At 38.5% G+C, this 20,238-nt stretch overlaps 1 protein-coding gene and 1 long non-coding RNA gene across 2 annotated transcripts; one reads left to right on the forward strand and one right to left on the reverse strand.

Moving 5' to 3' along the window:
- Positions 1-891: 891 nt before the first annotated feature.
- LOC122826676 lies at positions 892-4,918 on the reverse strand. The gene is made up of 5 exons (XR_006369840.1): positions 4,544-4,918; positions 2,975-3,103; positions 2,663-2,818; positions 2,335-2,426; positions 892-1,959 (listed from the first exon to the last, which is right to left on the reverse strand). It is a non-coding gene; the product is annotated as an uncharacterized LOC122826676 (long non-coding RNA).
- Positions 4,919-11,482: 6,564 nt separating this feature from the next.
- On the forward strand, positions 11,483-17,784 carry LOC122826804 (WD repeat-containing protein on Y chromosome-like). The gene is made up of 2 exons (XM_044109142.1): positions 11,483-14,222; positions 17,774-17,784. The coding sequence occupies exons 1-2, from the start codon at positions 11,483-11,485 to the stop codon at positions 17,782-17,784; spliced, it is 2,751 nt and encodes a 916-aa protein (XP_043965077.1).
- The last annotated feature ends 2,454 nt before the right edge of the window (positions 17,785-20,238 follow it).

The following is a 20,238-nucleotide window of genomic DNA, read 5'->3' on the forward strand; positions in this document are numbered from 1 at the left end:
GTTGCAGTTTATATGATAAGCACAGCAGATGGACATTTCTACCAGGTGTTTGTTGATTACTGCTGCCGCTAGTCTGGAGGAGCTGCGTGGGAAAGACACAGTCCTTCTCCAGAAGGTCCTCTGTGATACAGAATCTTGCCTTGAGACTGAATTTCCAAGGCTTAGCTTTGGGTAAATAGGCAATGCAGTGTTTGAGCAGGTGTTAAGGCGCCCCTGAGTAGCTGCCAGATTTCTCAGACATTCATGAAAGGACAAAAGCAACATTCCAGGTATCTGTTTGAACAGGGAATAACATCACAACATGAGATAATGCTCAACAGACCCCCGACCCCTTTTAAATAATAAAAATTCAATTTATACTCATTTTGGTGAAGTTTTATCATTGTCCAGTATGTAACATCTTCTGGAACTAAAGGCTTACTCTGCAAACATTTGACGCCGTTACACTGAAAGAAAAAAGCTGTTCATTTTACTTAATTTTATTGTGTACATCGGTCCCACACAATGCAAATAAGTAGAACCGACATATTTTCCCTCTTTCCCTCAAATACTTAAAGCTCGTCAAATCAACATATTTTATTTACATGAGATTACTTGAAAATATTAAGTTGAAACTACAAACATTTTATCTCTTACCATAATGTAAATATATTATGTATTATCAATAACTTTTTTTATGTCCCAGCAACACTATTGTAATGAATAACACCAGCTTATTTTTCACTGCCAGTATTACTCAATGAAATTGTGTTTTGAACACAATTCTATCATGTTAATGGAACACATGTTACAGCTTTAAATCCTACTTAATTTTTCAAGTTCTCTATATGCTGTTCTACTGTAAAAAATTAAAGACTGATATTTGACAAGAAAGACAAAGAAAGCGAGTGCTACTGAACAAATTAGTTTTATTTGAAAGAAAATTTAAATCTCACCATTTTGTACTTAACATATTTTAAATTGAAGAGACATACATTTTTTTAAATTTAGTAAATACAATTTTTATGAACATGAAGGAAAACCTGAGACATATTTCTATAAAAGATGTACAAGATTATGAAAAGTATGTCAAATTTCTACAAACTGTTTTTGAACATGTATTCAAATGACATTAATTAATGCTGCAGTACATAGCTTTACAGACTTTTTTAACATATTTGTTAAAACTATCAGTATGTTATGTCAATATGAGACAAAGCTAAACTTTTTACACCAATTATCTGTCACATGTCTTACTGATTACTATGTAATACCATAGTGATAGTCTAAACAAATGTGTAAAAACAAGAACATTTTTTTACAAGGGAAACACTACATCTTAAAATTTTATCTATAAGATATTAATATGAAAGACAAAATGATTTAGAAAAGTATGTCAAATTTCTAAAACAATTCTGAACATGTAATTTGCATGACAATAAATCAGTGTAATGTAACTTTTATAGCAAATTTCTTTAACATATTTGTAACACTAAGTAGCAGTAGTGTTATAAGTAGCACTACATACTGGAACGTAAAAGCTGCTGAAGCCCAGTCTTTCAGGTGAACGTTCCTCATTAAAAAAATACATTTGTGTCCTCCAATAAAGAATACAACAAGAAATACAAAAACTGAACATGAGAACATTACCAAATTAAACATGAGAAAATCTCTATTCACTCATAGAGGTGGTTTTTAAGGGACAATGCCTTGTTTGACAGTTTACCTCCATCCAGTTCCATTAGTATTTTCTGTAATACCTCGAAAGTGTAGCGGAGGTCAGCAGGGTAGGCGAGGTTCATTGCATATATCAGTCCAAAAATTGCAACAGCTGTTGGCACACTATCCAAATTGGAAAAACACTTTGATACCTTCAAGAACGACCCCGATGTCTTCATCTGCTGAAGAACAGTCTTTAAGATGAAAAACACCGATGGTGGTGGCTCCAATACCCTCTTCAATATTAGCTTCATCCACACCCTATGTGAAGAAATGACAAATTAATCTCTTTCTCTAGACCTAGCTGTATCTAGTTCTTGATATATAGATATAGTTAACATAACATAGAGAAATAAATAGATATATAGATAGATTTATATAGATCGACAGTTTTAGAGAAATAGATAGTTTTAGATAGATAGATATCTCTAGTCCTTTCTCTACAGATATCTCTAAGTATACCTACATGTAGATATAGACAGATCTATGTGTCTATTCATGTAAAGATAGATCTATCTCTAGATAGCTAGAGACATCTAAGTCTATATAGATACAACTATATGCAGATCTAAATCTATTTCTATATTTAGATTGATTTATCTATCACTAGGTGTAAATACACATTAAGATACATACCACATATTTATGGATGAGCTTGGCTGGATCTTCTCCCATATATATGCAGACTCCTTAATGACACACTCCCGTGCAACATCAACATCTTCACACTGAAGGAAATTCAGTATGAAAAAATTAGAATTTTTTTCAAGCCTTGTGCTTCACAATGAAGTTTAATAATGTACTTTACCCAAATGTTTTTTATGGTGAAGAGATAGAAACTAATAAAGTTAAAAGTAAAGTTTTAAATGAAAATAAGCAAGAGTAAAAGTCCAAGTTGACAACATTTAAAACAAGAAAATGTAATTTTCTATATTATTAGTTGTGTTATGGCTACATCACTTACATCATCTATTTGTGCAACAATTTGTCTAAGCTTTTGTCCGAGCTGTCCTCCTCTTCTTTTGAAGAGCTTCCTCAGGTTGTCACAGTGGAGATCCAGTTGAGAGAAGAACTTTGAATGAAGCGGTATGGTCGTAATTCTCTTAAACTCAGCATTTATCTGAAAAAATGAGCACAAAGGAATGATTTTCAAATTATAAACATCTGGAAGAAGGCCACAATCACTCGTGTTGCCAAAGTGAACAGTGAAGTAAATGTGCCTAGACATCTTAGATTAACACAGTATCCAAAAAAACATGTATGAGACAGGTCATACCTCTCTGCATGGACAATGCAGGTATGTACATGGGAAGTGGCAATGACGTCCAAAATGTGGATGTTTTAATTTGTAGTGATGCAAAAGCTTGGACCCCTTACAACTCCACATTACCAGCACCACCTAAACCTGTAACACACAAAGATAACCTTGAGTGAGATAGCTGAAAATCCAGCAGGTAACTTCACATATATAAAAAAAAAGAAAAAAAAATCTAAGCTCTTCACCAGATTACCAAAACTCAATGTCCTGACAAATATCTGCCATCAGCATAAAATTCATGGGTGCTAAAGTTTGGAAGGCACATTTGAAACTTAAATTTGTTTTTTTATACTAAATCATCTTGGCTTACAAAAATGAATTAAAAAAGCAATTCCTATCTGGGAGCCATAATTAATTTACATCTGTTCTACAACCCAAATTTGTAAACACTTTACATTGAGTCTTCCCTTAAGCTATTGAAAAAGGGTGAGCTCTCAGACGCCGCCGCCGCTGGAGGGGCTGACACTTACGGAGCGGCGATAGACAGCGAGCCAGAGACGACTGTTGGGCTCACAGTAACAACATCTACATGACAAACATTCTACCTGTCATTAATAAGCATGTCACATTCACAAAACAGTACTGTTCCGATGCAGGTGGTTCATAAATCTGTCAAAAATGTTCCTAGCACACTATTTTTCGAATATTTCTATACATTTTTTTTAAAGAAAAAAAAAATGTGTTACCATATATTGCAGTTATCAGTAGATATTTACAAAGGACACTTTGCATAAGTCTTGAGAATTTGGAAAACATTCGGATTTTTACTCATACCGAATACTGTGCTCCAGCACTGCGCTGGACCATTGCGCCCCCAGCGAACTGTGCTGGATGGCCTTGGCATCCATACAGCGGCGCTGATGCAGTCGAACCGTTACGTTAGCAAATTGAAATATGAAGATGGAGGGGATCATTAATGTTGCGCAGTGCACCACAGATAAGGGAAAATAACCCAGAAACCCGTCGAAGTACTCAAAATCCCTCATATTCTTATTTTGTCGTTCTGTCAGCGACGCTACATGCAGAATTGTTACCATAATAACGAATATCGGTTCTGTTAGTGTATCATGTTTCCACAAGGGTATAATCCCAGAAGAGGTGGCTCATTTGCTTGACAGTGCTAATATGAAAGAACAAAAAACATGCATTTTCTATACGAACAGAACATTGAGAAGCCAGTCGGTTCTAAATCGTCACAGTAGCCATGAGGGAAATAAAGTAACGGACACTTCTCCTGGTGGCATTTCACTGCTTGGAAACTATTGAAACCACCTCGTTGATCTATCCCAAGCACACAAATTAAAAATATGATCGGTAACAACCGTCTTCTGTGGACAACTTTGATGGACTATAGCATACTGTTCTGTACTGCTGTATTTAGCTACAGCTATTAGCTATACTAATAAGAATAGCTAGCAAAATGAAAACCAAAGAACATGCAGATAGTTTAACAATGAGCTATTATACAAGACAATAATCATGTGGAAACATTCTGAACTACAATATATATATATTTAGATCACTTACCTAATCGATATTCCTCTAAAGATTTGTCTTAAACGTTCTTGTCGCTGAGGAGTCGGAAGAAACTGGGCGGCAATCGCGATATCTTTACAAATATCTTGTTTGGCTTCTGATTGGTTAACATTAAAAAGACCGCTCTTATTATTATCCAATCATATTTGAGAGTGTCTTTTGATATATTGCATCATTTCCGGTGATGATAAAACATGATTACAATGGTTTTAGTAATGTAATATAATTACGTTAAACCAACGTAAAGAAAATGTGTAGTTTCATTATTGTTGATAATTAAGTAAATGATTCTTTATTCAATCGTGTAAATACAAGAGACATAATTGTCTTGTGTAGTATTAACTTATTTTGTTTGTGCAAAATGAAAGACCCCTCAATTCTCATTTTTTCAGTGTAGAACAAAAGACCCTCAAACTTGGGAGTTTTTTTTTTAAGTGTAACCAAAAATGGGATCTTTGCTTTTCAAACCAGCTAGTTTTAAAGAGCTTTTTGCCCTTTTTTAAACAAAAAACAAGTGACGTAAGTGACGACACAAAGAGTGGGGGAAAATGTCTAAAATCAAAAACGATTTTTTTTTTTTTTTTGGAGTTGCAGGAGTGAACACCTGACCTTAATGGTGAACGTTTCGTCAGGGAGTTTAGCAGAAAAATCCTTACATTTTATCTGAAAAGCATTTCACTTCCTTCACCCTCTGGAAGACACACCAGCTATCTGTAGATGTTTCAGTGACTTTGCCCTTTTGCTTTACAGTGATGTTTTCCGAAACTGCAGATGTTTTTGTTTTGGCCGCTGAAACCTCCTCCAGTTCTTTACAGCTGTGGCTTTGACATCACGCCGATTGTTGCCTGGCCCCTGGTGTCACCCCCTCCACTCCCTCAATGCCCTGTTGTTGCAAAATAGCCTGAAGGTGGCTGTGAGGCGGTGGCTTCATCTGGACAGTTCTGTCCCTCCATGCCATGACACAAACACAAGCCTGTTTTCTTGTCGAAATGAGATTTAGTTGAGCGGCTAACACCACCGTAGGATGGCACGAGGCCAACGTGACGAATACACTCGACACTGTGTAAAGTTTTATGGACATCAGTCAAAAGGCAGACTTGAAAATCCTAAAGATTGCTCAATGTCTTTGTCTTTTGTTCCCTTTCTGAAAATTCAGGCTAGTACAGTAAATCTGTGTAGACAGGGGTGAAAATTTGCCGTCTAGCAGGACAACAACATAAACAACACAGCCAGACAAGGGAAGGTTTTAGAACCGAGCATAGCCACGTGTCAGAATGGCCAAGTCAAAGTCTGAAGTTAATTTGGTTGAAAATCTGTGTAAAGACTTGAACACTGAGGCTCACTGGCACTCCATCTAACATAATTTCCGGACTATAGAGCGCACCTGATTATAAGCCGCATCTCCTACATTTTTAAAGGAAACACAGTTTGTACAAGCCGCACCGGTGTATAAGCCGCATGTGCCTACATTGAAACATGAGATATTTACAAAGAAAGACGGTACACAGAAGGTGTTTTTAAAGTTTTAATAACATGATGTAGCTTTTCTTTCTGAACAGCAGCAATATAGCAAAACAACACTAACAGGGCTGGTTTAAATAACATACGGTTAAAAGTCACGGAGAGCCGTCATCCTCTTCCTCCTGTGCACTGAAACCATGGAAGTCTTCTTCCTCAGTGTCTGTTTCCTTCTTTATCGGCCAGCTCGATTGATTTTAACTTGAAAGCTGCATCATATGCATTTCTTCTTGCATTCTCCATGATGAGGGTCTGTTCAAGCTAATTTTATTCATGCACAAAGAACGATGTTACATTAGTCTTCCTCTACAGATATATTCCAGCTGTCTCACGCTTACCTTTTCTGCTCCAGCGCCCCTACTGGCCGTTAGAAAAAAATCATAAATAAGCCGCATCGTTGTATAAGCCGCAGGGTCGAAAGCGTGAGACAAAAGTCGCGGCTTATAGTCCGGAAATTACGGTAATCTGAAATTTCTATTTCTTGATGTACAAAGTCGACATATCTCCGACAAAAGTCCAGAAGACTAGAAACATATTCCTTAAAGTGGCAGTATTATGTAGTATCAACTTTTTAAAAAAAGTTTACATGATTACTTTCCCCCCCAGCTCCTTCAGACTAGCCAGCAACAATTAGCAAACACCTGGTGGAACCGCACATTTGCTGATCTTCTTATAGGAGCTACTTTTCAGGGCAACACTGGTAGAAATGTTGTTAAAGGTTAATGGAGGAGCCATGTTGTGGTGACTTCCTGAAGGCGGAGTTTCAGAAAGAGCAGGCGTTTTTAAAGATACAAAGGCCCGATTTCAACGTGTTGCATTGCAATGTAAAATTTCTTTTAAGTTATATTTGATATATCTAGCTTTTTTTTAAACTACTGACATTAACATAGTTCCTGGATTGTACTATAAATTGAAAAAGACGTAACACTGCTCCTTTTTGGAATGCAGACATCCATCAATGTAAAAGCTGCAGCTGCTCTCAGTGGCATTCTAAGACTTGAATTTATGTTATGCACTTCAAAAGCAGTCATTTAGAAGTTTTACCAGAAAAATGCAGATCAAGTGCTTGAAATGCAGTAGAGGAAGCCGGAGGAACTAAATCTGAGTCTGAGATAGAGTCTGGTGTTGGTTATGAATGTTTAAAACCCCATTTATACTGACTGAGACGGCCATTTGTTCCTAATAACTGATTTTCTTTTTTTATTTTATAAGTTGTATTAAGAGGCTCCAAACAACAATATGTTTATGCAGATTTCAGAGACTCGATCACTGTTTTGGAGAACTTTTGCAGTTCCTTTAGAAACCACAGCACATCTTTTGAGGCGCGGAACCACAAACCTTTTCATGCATCAGCCGTCAACTGCAGCTGATTGTCCAACCTCTCTTTATGCTACCCATTCAGCGCGGCTCAATTATGGCACTGTGCTCTCTTCAGAAAGCCTGACAGCTCCGAGGACTTGTTGGTTGATCCCTCCAGTATGTCTCTGAGGCTGCGTCGTAATTATAGCCTCTTCTGATCTGCAATCTCTGGCAGAGGCTGCCTCTCAGAGAGGGGAGAGTCATCCATCTCCTCTGCCCACGGTTTGACACTCATTTGCAATGCAGATATTTCGCCTTGGTTTTGGAGTTTTAAATATATTAATGAGTGCAAGAAGTTCCGGAAAGGGTTGTTATAGGAGGTTGCTCGATGTTTTTTTTTTTTTTTTTTTTTTGTCTTTTGCTAAAATACTATAGGTATTATATGGGGAAAAATATATAAATTTAATTGGATTTCTGATGCAAATGTTTTTTGTTCTAGAAACTTTCCACATATGTTAGTTTAAGGCAAGAGAGAGAGAGAGAGAGAGAAATTGGGCTTTCTTCTTTAGCAATACTGACTTAGACTGAAAGTACAAATTTATCTTGGAATAAAAAAAAAATTTAAAGCGTAATATGTGCTATGTTTTAATGGCAAACCCAGATATGTGCCTCTAATGATGAAAAAACACATTTTGGCAGTTGCATTTAATGAAAAGTTAAATAAACGCAGTTAAAATCACATGCCGTCATCCTCCTGCCACTTTCTGTCATCTTTGTCTTTTCCGTCAACAGTTGTTGATCTCATGACTCGTGTGATGCGAAAAGTGTCTCCATTCTATTGTTTTGCAAAATACACAAGTACAATAATTTTGGAAAATCACCTCATGCAAAAAAAACCAAAAAAAACAAAAAAAAACTTTATCAGTAAATGTCAGTTATTTTATTTGAACATGACATATCACCTGTTATGAACATGAAGGAGTCTTCATGAATGTTTGACCGTAAATAATGACACTTTCATTGCAAAATTGTACTAAAACTTGCACTAAAGGTCCATTAAAAGTGTCATTATTTATGGAATGACGCTTCATGACGACAGTCAGACATTCATAAAGACTCCTTCATGTTCATGACAGGTGCTCTTTCATGTTTATGAGCGTGTCATGTCAGTCTTATGCAAACCCCTTCATATAAGATGTGTTTCCTTTAGGCAAATTTATTTTCATGATTCCAATTTGCACAAGCATATGGTCATAGGAAACACAGCTAATGAAGTTTTCCGATCCTAACTCTGCCAAAAACCTATCTCTGGTCCGAGATATGAGAGGGATTATAAATGGAGATGAGCAGATGAGTTGCTGTGACCTCAAAATTGTTGGGAGTTGGAGAAACAAGGCATTCTGTCCTCAGTTCAGAAATGTAATTGTACCAGGATGAGCGATGTGCGGTGATGCTGGACAGGAAAACGTGAGTTCCTCTTCCCCTCATGCTAAGTACTGAACATTACTCAACGTCTGACTTGCTCCAAGAGTTTGGAGGCCTCTTACCTCTCATCCATGACCTGCCGTCTTCCAGAGAGATGTTAGCCGCACCAATGCGTGAAATTGTAAAATTGCTAATGACATTTTCCCTGCATAATGGGGTCTTCTGAAATCATGCCCCCACTTTCTGGTGCTTTGATTGAGAACTGCAGTCTGCAGGATGTACGAGTTAGGAGCTGAATGCCTGGGGACATATCCCCCATTTCTTCAGTTTCTGTTTCCTGGACGGCCAAAGGTGCTTTATGTTGGTAATAAATTTAATTGGATGGATAACGAAGCCACTTGTGTCATGTCCTTGACTCATCCTTCCTTTCCATCTATCGGAAAATCTCTGTACAAATTATTTCAATACTAAGTCAGAGCATTCAACTCTGTGGGGACAAAACTTCCAGGTGTCTAAGAAAATTGAATTGTACGGGAATTTATTGAAGGTTTTAAAGTCTTTCGCACATTAGTTTGAGACATTCACCCAAATGCTGCATTTTTCAAATGGGCAGAGGAATCTTTTGTGTGTGAATAATCAATTAGAAAACATATGAGTCGATATGATCGCTTACTAAGTAAAGCATCGCAGTGCCAGTTTCTTGACCTAACCCAGTGATTCTTGGAAATTAAGTAAATTTCCTCAAGTTCAATTTCTTGTTGGTAATTTTTTTCCTAGTTTTCTCAGTGCAAATCAATGCAAAGCTTTTTTTATTTATTTTTTTATGTTTTATTTTTAGAGGTAATGGTGGGCCGGCTGGTTGTCCAATCATATAAATTTGTTACCAATCAACTGTGCTACAACTGAGCTACACAAACATGGCAAAAATTTATATCTATTTCATTTAATTTTGTAAAAATCTTAATTATAATCACTCAAGCGAGTTTTTTTCCTTTTGCTGCACAAACATAACACAGTTGATTGACACCATAGTTTGTTCGATTTTTATACGAGTGGACTGACTGGTTGACCTTTGACCTCCTGAAACATTTAACAATATCTCCAAAATGTTAGTGGCACCAGTAAAACATTTTCATTTTTGAAAATCCTACACCTGCATTTCGATTTTATTTCTCTTATTAAAACTGATCAGAACTCTTCATTCTGACATAGAAGCTCCCACTGCTGGAGTTGGACCTCCCGGGGTCTTGGCTGGGTAACCGTATAGACGCCTAAAATGCTAAATAAATTTGTAAATATATAAATATTCTACCATTCAGCCTATATTTTGGTGTGGTGTGTGTATAATTCCCACTTTACAATGGTTCTGCAGACACTGAAAAGAGCTGGAAGAAGAAAGTTAGTGTCTAACGTGTGTACATCACGAGTTACACAATGCGCTCTTTGTTGGCCCAATTTTGTTTTGTATAGTTTAGATGAAGGGGGGGACAAAGGTCGGATTCGCCAGTAAAGAGACGAACTATGAAAGTTTCATTTGTCCATATAATTAACTGTTTCTATTTCAGTACCGGCACGTGACTTGGTGCACATTGGGAGACGAGTTGGTGCATGTTGTGTTTAGCCCCCTTCCACAAGTTAGACGGCGCCTTACGAACACATTCAGTCAGGCCACTTGAAGTTTTACACATTTTGTAAAACTACAAACTTACATTTATTTTATTATGATGCTGTGAAAGACCAACAGTGGCACATTAAGAAACATGTGGTGTGGAAAACACCCTGAACAAATTCCAATGCAATCAGTTGTCTTCATACGTCATGTAATCAGTAAACAGGGCCAACTTCTGTGTGGTAGAGGTCTATTAAAGAACATTGATGAATAAGCATCATTTATCCATACCAAGAGACAAAGCAGACAGGTCCATGGTAGGGTTGTTGAGCAATTAAGAGAAGGTTTTAAGTGATTAAGCAATATTCCAAAATTTGGCTGTCCACCTACAATGCAAGGCCTGGAGAACTGCTGTTTTCAAAGAATCAGCCAATATGTCTGTAGATGTCAACAACAGTTTTTGTTTCGGTCAATTCTCAAACCTGGGCTTCATCCCTACACTTAAACTGTCTGGATTTATTTGAAACTTTGCTGTTTTTGCTGCTTGATCAAATGCTAAATGTAGCAGAGATTATTATTTTGATTCCAGTGCGTTGTATTATTTTAAAATGGAGCTTAATACTCCAAGGTAATTGTGTGTGTGTGTGTGTGTGTGTGTGTGTGTCAAATGTGAATCAACAGGCATGGTGGTTCATCTAGACAGAAATATAAATGGCTATAATGGCTATAAATGGCTGGACAACTTTTTAGTTTTAAAAAAGTAGAAGTCGGAGTTTAACATTTGGTAATTTTAATCATTCCATGATGTCAAACAAATGTAGCGCTGGATACATTCAGTGATCCAAAATGGGCCACTTAGACTGATTTTTCCTCTCCTCCCACACACGCTGTTGTTACCAAGCAACGTCAGCTTACGTCACAGGGGGCTTTGATCTTTGGTGACAGCACCTTATTCCAGGATGCTAAATAGTAAAACAAAAGTTTAAAACTCATTCTTGATTTGTTTCACTTCTAGCAGAGTGACACGTGATTCCAGGAACCGATATCGTAAAACTTTCTAAAATCACCTTCCAGGCAAGATGTTTCAAAAACCAGGGAAAGCGATGAAAACGGATTTCTACGAGGCCGAAATACTGAAGTCCCTCGACGGACATTTTCCCAAATCGATAGCCCACATAGACGAGCCTTTAAACGTGGACAACATGTTGACCGAAGAAGCATCGTCGGATTCGAATGCAGAGAAGATGTTCACAGCGGAAAACATTCCAGAAATTGTGAAACTATTCAAAGAGGCCGACACTGATGAAAGTGGAGGCCTGGACATGGATGAATTTTATGAGATGATGGCGCAGATAAACACAGATATCACAAAAGAGGAGGTTCGTGTCTTACACATGAAAATTGACACAAACTGCGATCGAACCGTAGATCTAGGAGAACTTTTGCACTATCTCCTTCAGAGAAATGAACAAGCAGAGACTTTGGACTACAAGAACATACTTTTCCCATATGATTTTACGTACACACAGACTGACTGTCTGAAACCAATTGTGAAAATGATTTGCCGACCCGCCAATCTGAGAGCCGCACAGGATTTCAGGGACTACTGCTTAATGGAACCAATCAGGTCTTACAAAAGCTATAATTACATTACGGTCACAACAAATGGCACGCTGAAATACTGGTCAAATGACTTAAAGATATCAAAATGTATTCCCCTTCAAGAAAGAGAGACGACAACACCTGCTTATCACCATACTCCCAAAATGCATGTTTTCGATGTGTTGTACATCAGCGATCTCAAAATGCTAGCTGTCTCAACGTCTGACCGAGAGATCTTATTCTATAATTGTGAGCACTTTTCTGATTTAACGAGAATCAAATTCTGCATCTTGGAGGAAGAGTTTACAGCCATGGACTACTATTGTAATGGGAACAAGGGTATTTTTGCGTGTGGCGACTCAAGAGGATTTTTGTTTGTGTACGTCTCCTATTACATCCACGATAATGGCCTTTTCAACAAGAAGAAGTTACAAAGAAGCTGTTTGCGACACTACCCAACTGTGACTGTCTCATCCCTGCTAAGCACAACCTGTGAAAACTTTGACAGTCTGAAGATTTTTATTTTTGATGACATTTGCACTCAAGTGCAATACATTCCATCTTTACAGTCTTTTACCGTGTGCGGTGCTACATCCAAATTCATGGCCGTCATAGAATGCATGTTTGACCAAGAGAGAAGTGAGCCTGCTGTCAACGCACAGATCTATAGAAGCCCTGGGAACTACAGATTCTACAAGTCTGTTGCGTATTCTCCTTGGTCCAGGTATTTCCTGACCGGTGGAATGTCTGGGGTTCTACGGGTGTGGTTTCCTCACAAAACCAAGTCTTATGAACGTGAATTAATTGGACATAAAGAAACAGTCACCCATGTTGTGTACAATTCCATAGAGAAAATGTTTGTCTCCATATCGGTAGACAAACAGATATGTTTTTGGACTGATGGAGACTGGAACCTCAAGCAGCGTATTTTTCCCAGTGGCTTGACACCAACAGCCCCAATCACCAGTGTATGCTACAACATACACAACAATGAGTTTTATGTTGCTAACTCAGTTATTGGAAAATGTTTTGGAAGGGGAACCAATGTTTTCCATGAGACCTTGAAATCACACTACATGCCTTTGTGCAGTATGCTCTATCACGGGATTTACAAGCAAGTTATCTCTGTTTGCCAGAAAGGCATTGTGACAGTGTGGGATATCTTGACCGGAAAGGCTGTTATGGAGTTTGACATTACACCAAGCAAACAGAAGATTGCTGGAAACACATTTATGTCATTCGATGAAGTCAACCGCAAACTGATCACAATTTCTTGTGACAGGTTAATAAAACATTGGAACTTTAACAATGGAGAACAGCTGGAAATTCTAGAAACAACCTTACCGAATGATGTGACCAGCATTGTCCTCATGAACGATGACATGTACATTTCCACAAAGAATTCCTCAAAAATCTTACAGTTGGATTCTAATGGAAAGTTAAGGAATGAGTTCGAGCATTTTCTATTGAGCAATATTTCCTCGATGGATTACCATGACGACAAATTGATAGCAGCCTCCAGCAATGGCAATGTTCTCACTTGGGATTTAGAAACTTTAACCGTTTTGTACTATATCAACACAACAAACAACCCTAAAATACAAAGTGTTGAACTGTACCTCCGCCAGCTAACGCTTCGACATGATTTGTTGATCGAGTCTACGTTGAAGCAAAGTGAAGAAAAAAGAGTTCTATTAGTAAAATCTCTGAAGAGCAGAGAGGTTACTGCTACAACAGGCACATTGCTGACAATAGGAGATCTTTACATTACGGCATGGTCAACGACAATTAACGGAGGACTGATAAGTAGGTTCAAGGCAGTCATACAAGATGGTGCTAAGATTACTTGTGTGTCACTTTCTGAAAGTGAAACCATTTTACTGACAGGCGATAGCTATGGAGTAGTTTGTTTGTATGATATTGAGGATTTTGGTCTTCAAACAAAAGATAATATGGAATATGAGACAATCAGTGGATGGCTATTCCCTTCACAACCAACTCCACTGATAGCCACTTGGAAAGCCGGTACTTCTGAGTTGATAAGTGTTGCATGTGACCCTACTTGCGAGAAAATAATTACAGCAGAGGTGGATTACAATGTGAAACTCTGGTCAAATACTGGTACCTTTGTTGGCATCTTTGGAAAGGATCGATGGGTGAACATGGTTCCAAAACAAGTTCCGGCCGTAGAAGACATAGAAATGGTTGGACCAGAGAGTATGCCACAACAAGAAGAAAAAGTTTCAGATGGCATGGAGTTTGACTACATGATCTACAAACAACCGTTTTTGTTAACTTTAATACATTATCTTCAAGACACAAAGTACATGCAATGTTTGACGAGGCCATTGCCAGAAAATTCTTCACCTATAGATATTTCAGTTGAAGGTGCAATTGCTCAGTTTGCTAAAGTTAGGAAGGAATTACTCTTCATGAAAAAGCTGAAGCAAATATACTATCAAGAACTCCGTAGCAATAGAATAAGATACCTGTCTCCACTTTTCAACGTGCCTATAGAGCCGGAAACGTCAGAAAAATCTCCAAGTGAAGATGAGGAGAAAATACTTGAACAGCCTATGGAGGAGGTCCAGGTGCAATCTGAATATCATGAAACTGAAAAACCTCCAGTAATCCCACAGATTATAGCAAGTCATGAGGCTGAACATATGGAAACAGAAACAGTTGAAGATGATTCTCCATTGGCTGACTTTGACAAAAGCAATGAATACATCAAATTATCTGAAAGCGAAGAATCACCAAAATCAGACGAACACGAAGGGAAGCCATCTTGGTCTGTGAAATTATTAGAAAAGTCCCTGACTGAGTCTCCAACAGATGGAACAGAAATTAAGAGCCTTGTGCTGCCTATGAAGAAAACAAATCTTGATTTACTACTGGAGAAACTGCTAGCGTTGCCGCCACAGATCCAAACAAGGCCTCGGTTAAGTCGGTCAGACATTAGAAGGGAGAGTATATATGATAGGGAGTCAAGAAGTGACGATATGGAAACACCAGTTGTCATTTTGTCTTTATCAGAAAGATTAAAAATGTTTAAGTCAATACAGGAACAATTTGACTTATTTGAACCTAAAGAGTCTATAATTCAGGAAATTAAAAAACCTAAAATGCCCCCTCCACCATCACCAAAAGTAAAAAGGGTAAGGTTCACAGAACCACTTGAGCAGCCAAAAATTGCTGAGACCCTTAGACATACGACTGGGCCTGTAAAAAGTGTTCTGAGAAAAGCAAGCACAGAAGAACAAATGCCTGAGAAGAAAACAGATGCTGTACCTCTAACAAAGAGCCCAGAGGAAGAGCAGCCTTCAACAGATCCATTCCACGAAAGCCGATTTATGCAGCTCGATCGAGAAAAGCTTGACAGACATCCTATTAGTGATTTGAAAAGATTTGGATTTGCTCCATCTTCACAGACGTGGACTAAGACTGATGCCGTGAGTAGAGCAGAAAAGAAACAACTAAAACGATCAATCTCAGAAAGGATTAAAGCCCTACAGTGTGGCCTACCAACCTTTAAACCTGTGACGACACAAGCCAAGCGTCCGATTATATCAAAGACAAGGACCTCTCGTATTCCTTCATTACCACCAACATCCAAAAAGGTTCCCTTAATGCCAACCCATCGTAAACCACTCCCACCCGAGAGTCCTGCAGATCAGGCTAAGCCATCAGGCATCTCAAGACTATACATGGGCACAGTCAGACATAAGGATGAGAGGGAAACAAAAGTTCTACCATCAACTTTAAAGAAGGTGGAGCCCCTGAAACCAGAAACCACACAGAGGGGCAAAAGAGAACGTCCACGTGAGGAGGAAACAAAAGTTAAACCAAAAAAGATTCCGATCTCTGAGAGCGAACAAAAGCCACAGCCGCCTGCTCCTCCGACCAAGCGTACAAAGTCCAGATGCGCAAAAGGACATGTACACGAAGAGGGCGAGATTTGTATTGAAGCATCGCCTTTAAAAATGCTACAGCTCTCAGACACCGACGATGAGTCGCTTCCTGAACAGCCAGCTCCCGTCCAAGTGCACAAGAAAAGAAGACGTTCCACAAAAGGATTAATTCATGAGAAGAGAAAATCTTCTCAAGCACAATCGCCGTCGGCATCCAAATCTTTGGAAAAGGCAGAGCGCCCGCAGACTAAACAGAAGCCTTCTACTCCCCCGACTCGTTCAGCCACACCATTAGAGGTGGCGACAATACGGAGATGCAGATTTGGACATTTGTATGCAATTGAAAAAAGTCTTCAAGTGTTGCCGCCAATAACAAAAAAGGTATCCCGTTCACCAACTCAACAACAGCCACGTACATCATTGACTTCTGAGGATAAAACTCCCCTGGTAGAACATTCACCCAAATGCTTAAGTGAAGCTATGCATGCGAGGACAACAGATCTTCTTTTATTACCACCAATATCAGGACAGGAGGCGACCCCTGAAGATAAAATGGAGGTGAGCGGCCAGGAAGAAGTACAAGAGAGACATGACGTATCAGAAGATATGCAGCCCAAACCAGATTCAGAACCTGATGCTCTGGCAAAAACTGAGGAGTTGCACAAACAACAAAAACATGTACACTTTGAACCTGAGTAGAGTCTTCTGAACAAATTTTCATTTGGTCTGCTTTAGGAATTTACCAATTCAGTACACTGTGTGTGTTGTCTTCTGGTCAGTCATTGGGGTTTTCTCCGGGCGCTCCGGTTTCCCCAGCCCCCCCCCCCCAAAAACCCTCTTTTCATATAATGACTAACTTTAAAATGTTAAGAAGTTTATCAAGCTCTTGGCCAATATCAAAATTGGCGTGTGAATGCGGTCATTGTGTAGATAATGGCACTTTTAATGCAAAGTTGACTTTTTTAATTGATTTTTAATATAGATTTTAATGCATTAAAATTAAAAGTATTAGATTTTTCTTAGTTCTATAATGCATTATATTGATTGTGTATATTTGTATATATGTATATTTTGCATGTGTATTGCTTAAATCTATTTAAGTGAATGTACTTTAAAAAAACATTTCATACTTGCTTTTATTTGCAGTTTTTTTTTTACTATCTGTGGGGTGATTTGTGAATGTGGTGCATCTAGGTTGTCTATACTGTAACCAAGTTAAGAAATCCCATGCAATTTTTGTTTTAGTACACATTTATTCAAAAACTACAGTGGCAAAACACTACAACTTAAACGAGGCACAATTACAAATTACAAAAGCACTACAACATTAACGAAAACACAACATTAACAAAACGGAAAGGGTATGTCCCAGCTGGAGACCTGAGAGGTCATTGATTGGATGACAGTGCTTTTGAACCGGAAGTTATCGCTTGAACGGGTCGGCCCGATGTTGCGATACGTTACAGCATCCGCCATATTGAAAATGGCTTATCTACCAGCAAGCTAATACAAGTAAATGGACTGAACTTTGTAAAGTGCCGTTCTGCAAAGTATTTTACCCTTTCCGTTTCCGTTGATGTTGTACCGCTTTTGTTAATGTTGTTGTGTTTTTGTAATTTGCAATTGTGCCTCGATAATGTTGTTGTGTTTTCATTAATGTTGTGTTTTTGTTAATGTTGTGTTGTTGTAATTTGTAATTGTGCCTCAATAATGTTGTGTTTTCATTAATGTTGTATTTTTGTAATTTGTAATTGTGCCTTGTTAATGTTGTTGTGTTTTTGTTAATGTTGTATTTTTGTAATTTGTAATTGTGCCTTGTTAATGTTGTTGTGTTTTTGTTAATGTTTTGCCCTTCAGGGCCACCGTAAAAAACCCTCTAAATATTGAACACTACTACATTATGTTCTGGATAAAATATATTATTAAAATTCAACTATTTCCAGACAAGGTTAAGCCCATAAGATTTCTGGATCCTACCAACATGTCTGGGACCTGAGTTCCCAGGTCCCAGACATGTTGGGACTTTGCTTTGCAGTACAAAGCAAAGTGCCATTTATCCTGAGTCAATCCACAATACAGATTATATCAATACCAAGTTGATATCAGTATCAGTATCGTAGTAAGGTCGATACTTTAGTTTCACATTCCAATTTTGTTTTGATTTGCTCTGAAATAATATATTTGTGTATTTTGTTTATTTAGGAGGAAAAATGCTCATGGATTTACTTTGTTTTGCTATTGTTTCTATTTGTCATGTTAATATGTTCTTAAAGTATTTTACTGTTCTAGGTCTTAACAAATTTATTCAAAGGAACCCCTTCATCCCCAAGAAAACACCTAAATGTCAGAAGTTTGATATGTCAAACTTGATTTAAATAGGGTGACCAGACGTCCTCTTTTTCCCGGACATGTCCTACTTTTCAGACCTAAAAAAATGAATTTCAAAATCGTCCGGGATTTTGGTCAACTGCCTCAAAACTGCCGATTCTACCCCCCCGTTGGCGCATGTTTGTCCGCCGATTCTAACCCCCCGCTCCCCACCGCCGACAAGAAAAGAAGTGTCCTACTTTTCACAAACCCAAATCTGGTCACCCTAATTTAAAGGAATCAATATCATGGGGCGTGCTGTGGTGGTGTAGTGGATAGCGCGACCCACATTTGGAGGCCTTGAGTCCTCGACGCGGCCGTCGCGGGTTCGATTCCCGGACCTGGCAACATTTGCTGCTTGTCTTCCCCTCTCTCTCTCCCACTTTCCTGTCAGCCTACTGTCATATAAGGGACACTAGAGCCCACAAAAAAGATATAAAAAAAGATAAAAATATCATATTGGCATCGATAACATTGGCCTGTATTTACTTGGTATCGGATCAATACCAAAATATGAAGTATCAGGCACCTCTAGGGATTAGGTTTAAAACTATAGAGTGAATTTATTTTGGGTTAGACTATGTAAATGAATGAAAGTCAATGTAAAGTTCTTGTAAAGACAGAAAGGTGTGCGTGTGACCTTGTATTTGATATAATGTAAGAACCGTTTTCCCAACTAAAGTGATCCGGGCCCCATGAGAAGAAGTGATGCTTTTGGGTTGGGGATTAGAGTGTGAATTGAGTTTAGGTTAGGTTTTAAAAATAAGTGAATAGAAGCCAAGGCAACGTCCTTGTGACAATAGAAAGACATGCTGCGTGTGTGTGGAAAGGAGCTTCAGAAAATGAGCATATATTATCAATTAACTTTCAGACGATAAATGAATGATTATGGAAAAAAGTCTCCTGCTGCCAAAAGCTTCCGTCTGTTAAAATGTCAAGCAGAGACAAAAAGCTCCTTTTCTAGGGCCGTGACACGTTCACTGAACCCCCTCTTCTCTGATTGATGGCAGTTGCTGGTGTCCTGGTCATTCAGCCAGTGGATAAAACTGGATCAATGTGGCAGCCATGGTATTTTACGATGCCAATAAGATGCTCTCTTAGTTTCTTTCGCTGCTATAAACAGAGCGGCTGGGGTAATGGACTAGGCAGGTACTTGTAAAGTCAGAACAACCCTAGCTGTAAAGAAATGGGATTCCAGTGTACCTCTCCCTTCAGAGATGAGTGGTGCTTTTCAAGAGTAGTTTCCACTGACCTAAAAATGGAGCCCTTCTCCAGCCCTGCAGTGTCCCTCATAACACATTATAAATAATGGATTACCTTTTATCTTTCTTGACCATTTCAATCTCAACTGTGGGGATCAGTGTTTATTCTGGTCATGGTGTGAAGAGCCTATATCCATCTAGATATAACTAGCTAGCTTTCTGGCTAGTTAGCTACCTAGCTATTTAGACATATAACTGAGCAGCTAGATATCTAGCTAGCTAGCTATCTGTCTAGCTTTTAGCAATGTAGCTATCTAGCCAACTAACTAGCTCCTTCGGATGTTCTCAATTAGACATATTTTTTATGAAACATAGCCCAAGGATAGAGCGTGACAAGACCTTCCAATAAGAAATGAAATCAGTAAAAGATGTTCTGCCCTTCATGTCTTGCCTGGTTTTCTCATTTTGAGGTGATGCAGATGTCTGATGTAGTTCTTCCCCAGAGACTGCCATGTAGCGTTGATGAGGTTTTGATAAGAATTGCACTCTTCTTGACACCCGCCTTGCTCTCCCTTCTTTTTTATTTACAACGTAGCACACAATTTCCTGCCCCCCGCCCCCGAGTCAAATGCAAATATAAATCCCCTCAAAAAAAGGTTTGTATTTTGAAATTATCCGAGGAGAGAAAACGGCAAGGCAGTTGTTTTTAGCTGGTCCCGCAGGGTGGCTCCAGGAAAGCAAGCTGTCAGACAG

This window comes from Gambusia affinis, linkage group LG23 (genome assembly GCF_019740435.1).
Source record: "Gambusia affinis linkage group LG23, SWU_Gaff_1.0, whole genome shotgun sequence".
NCBI lineage: Eukaryota > Metazoa > Chordata > Actinopteri > Cyprinodontiformes > Poeciliidae > Gambusia > Gambusia affinis.

Bases quoted from the DNA above. Each gene is read 5' to 3' on its own strand.
- LOC122826804 (XM_044109142.1), top strand. From the start codon at position 11,483: ATGTTTCAAAAACCAGGGAAAGCGATGAAAACGGATTTCTACGAGGCC.